This window comes from Cyprinodon variegatus, unplaced genomic scaffold, assembly GCF_000732505.1.
Source record: "Cyprinodon variegatus isolate N-32 unplaced genomic scaffold, C_variegatus-1.0 Scaffold1572, whole genome shotgun sequence".
Lineage (NCBI taxonomy): Eukaryota > Metazoa > Chordata > Actinopteri > Cyprinodontiformes > Cyprinodontidae > Cyprinodon > Cyprinodon variegatus.
In genome coordinates this window covers 4,861-6,516 of record NW_015152025.1, presented here as the reverse complement: position 1 = coordinate 6,516, position 1,656 = coordinate 4,861, and the positions used below count along the sequence as shown (strand labels likewise).

The 1,656-nt window shown below is 32.8% G+C and overlaps 1 protein-coding gene across 3 annotated transcripts in view; it reads left to right on the top strand.

The window, feature by feature from the left end:
• The window catches only part of bves (blood vessel epicardial substance), a 26,945-nt gene extending 25,502 nt beyond the window's left edge, over positions 1-1,443 (top strand). For 2 of the 3 annotated variants that reach the window (XM_015403820.1, XM_015403821.1), the window contains exon 8: positions 618-1,443. In XM_015403820.1, coding sequence (XP_015259306.1) covers positions 618-742 — 125 coding nt within the window. In that variant the 3' untranslated portion in view covers positions 743-1,443. The remainder of the gene's footprint in view (positions 1-617) is intronic. The other variant, XM_015403823.1, reaches the window with a different exon arrangement.
• Positions 1,444-1,656: the final 213 nt, after the last annotated feature.

The window sequence follows — 1,656 nt, the reverse complement described above, 5'->3', positions numbered from 1 at the left end:
GTAATCGAGGGGGAGCGCTGACCGAGTATGTGGAATCTGGGGGTTAGAAGGACAGAGGAGGGCTTACCTCGAAAGCTGCCATTGCCCAATAAGGCTTTGAATGTTGCTATAAATATAGAGATTTATCCAATGTTCATAGAAAATTCAATGTATTTATACAGGCCAAATACCCAACGCATGTCAGCATTTTAGAAAGAGAGTTCTGTAAAGTGCAAAGGTTGTAATCGTTTTCATCACACCTTTTTTTAGTAAATCTAGTTTTTATTCAAAATGCAAACAACTTAATATGTATAATTATATAATAATTATATTTTGAACATATCACTGTCTCATATCCTATTAGAAACAAAGCTTTTAAGTAACTAAAAATATATATTTAAATTCCACATACATAAAAAATGTACGTTGGAACATTACTCTATAAAAAACACCATGTGAGGTGAGTTACACCTTCCATAAAAAGTTTCTTCATCTTGTAAGGCAGACGCACTCCCAGCGCTGAGGGCGGCCTCTGATCATCTTAAAGTCTCAAGTGTGCTTTTGCTTTAACCCATTGTGCATGTGAAATCTGCATTTTAATTATTTCTCTCCTCTCATTACAACACTTATTTTTCCAGAAAAGTCACCAGACACCAAGTCTTCAACCAAGATGAAGCCTATAGAGGAAAGCATGGAGGACGATGTTTTTGAAGAATCCTCCTCCTCTCTGCAGCAGGAAAAAGCTTATCACAAAGATGTGTAGCAGGCAGGTGAAGAACAACCAGGATCACCAGCTTTTCTACAGCCTCCTTTAGAGCCTGACTACTTTTCTCATATTCCGCCATTGTCAATAAATAAAATGTCCCTTAATAGTATGAAAATTAGATTTTATTCATAGACAGCATTAACATCTTCAGAGTTTGTTAATCGGAGTGCATGACTTGATTTTTCTTTCTACTTGTGTAGTTTTTACTGTTTAAATCCTCTTTTTTTTTGTTTAAAAACCAAAACAAAAGATCTTCATGGTTTGATGGAATGCATATAAATATTATTCTACTGCCAAAACTTAAGGTATTTGTATTTAGGATTTCCTAAACTTCTTTGTAATCTTTGTTTTCATAATTTGCAGATTCCTTGTATTCTGCAGAGATTTGTCTTTTTAAGCCTTTGCACCATTTTAATGCTCCGTTGGAATTTATATTAGTGCAAAATGAAAATTGGGTCATTTATTTGTCATCCACTTGATTTTTTATTTTCCTTTGAAGTCACAGTAAAATATGTTATTTTCCCCTGAAAGGTAGAGTATTGTAGGCCCTACCAACTCCAAGCCATTTTCTCTTGTAAAAAAAAATCTTCACAAATGTACAGTAGCACTAAATAATGTTCAAACTGAAATAATTTGAGGTCTGTCAAAAAAACTGAATACAAAAGGGGTCTACTAGTGAAATAAAATCAAAGATTTCAAGAAGTATTTTTAATGTTTCTGGTCATTTAAATAAACATTTTCACAGAAGCAAAGCATATTTTAAGTGAGTTTCTTTCATTAAAATTTTTTTTTTCTCTATTTCATCCTGCGGATACACTATTTTGCTTGGATTATATTTAAATTAGTGTTGTGCTATTTTACCAGAGGATTGTAAATATTATAAATAACTATAACTGGGAGTTATAGTTAGT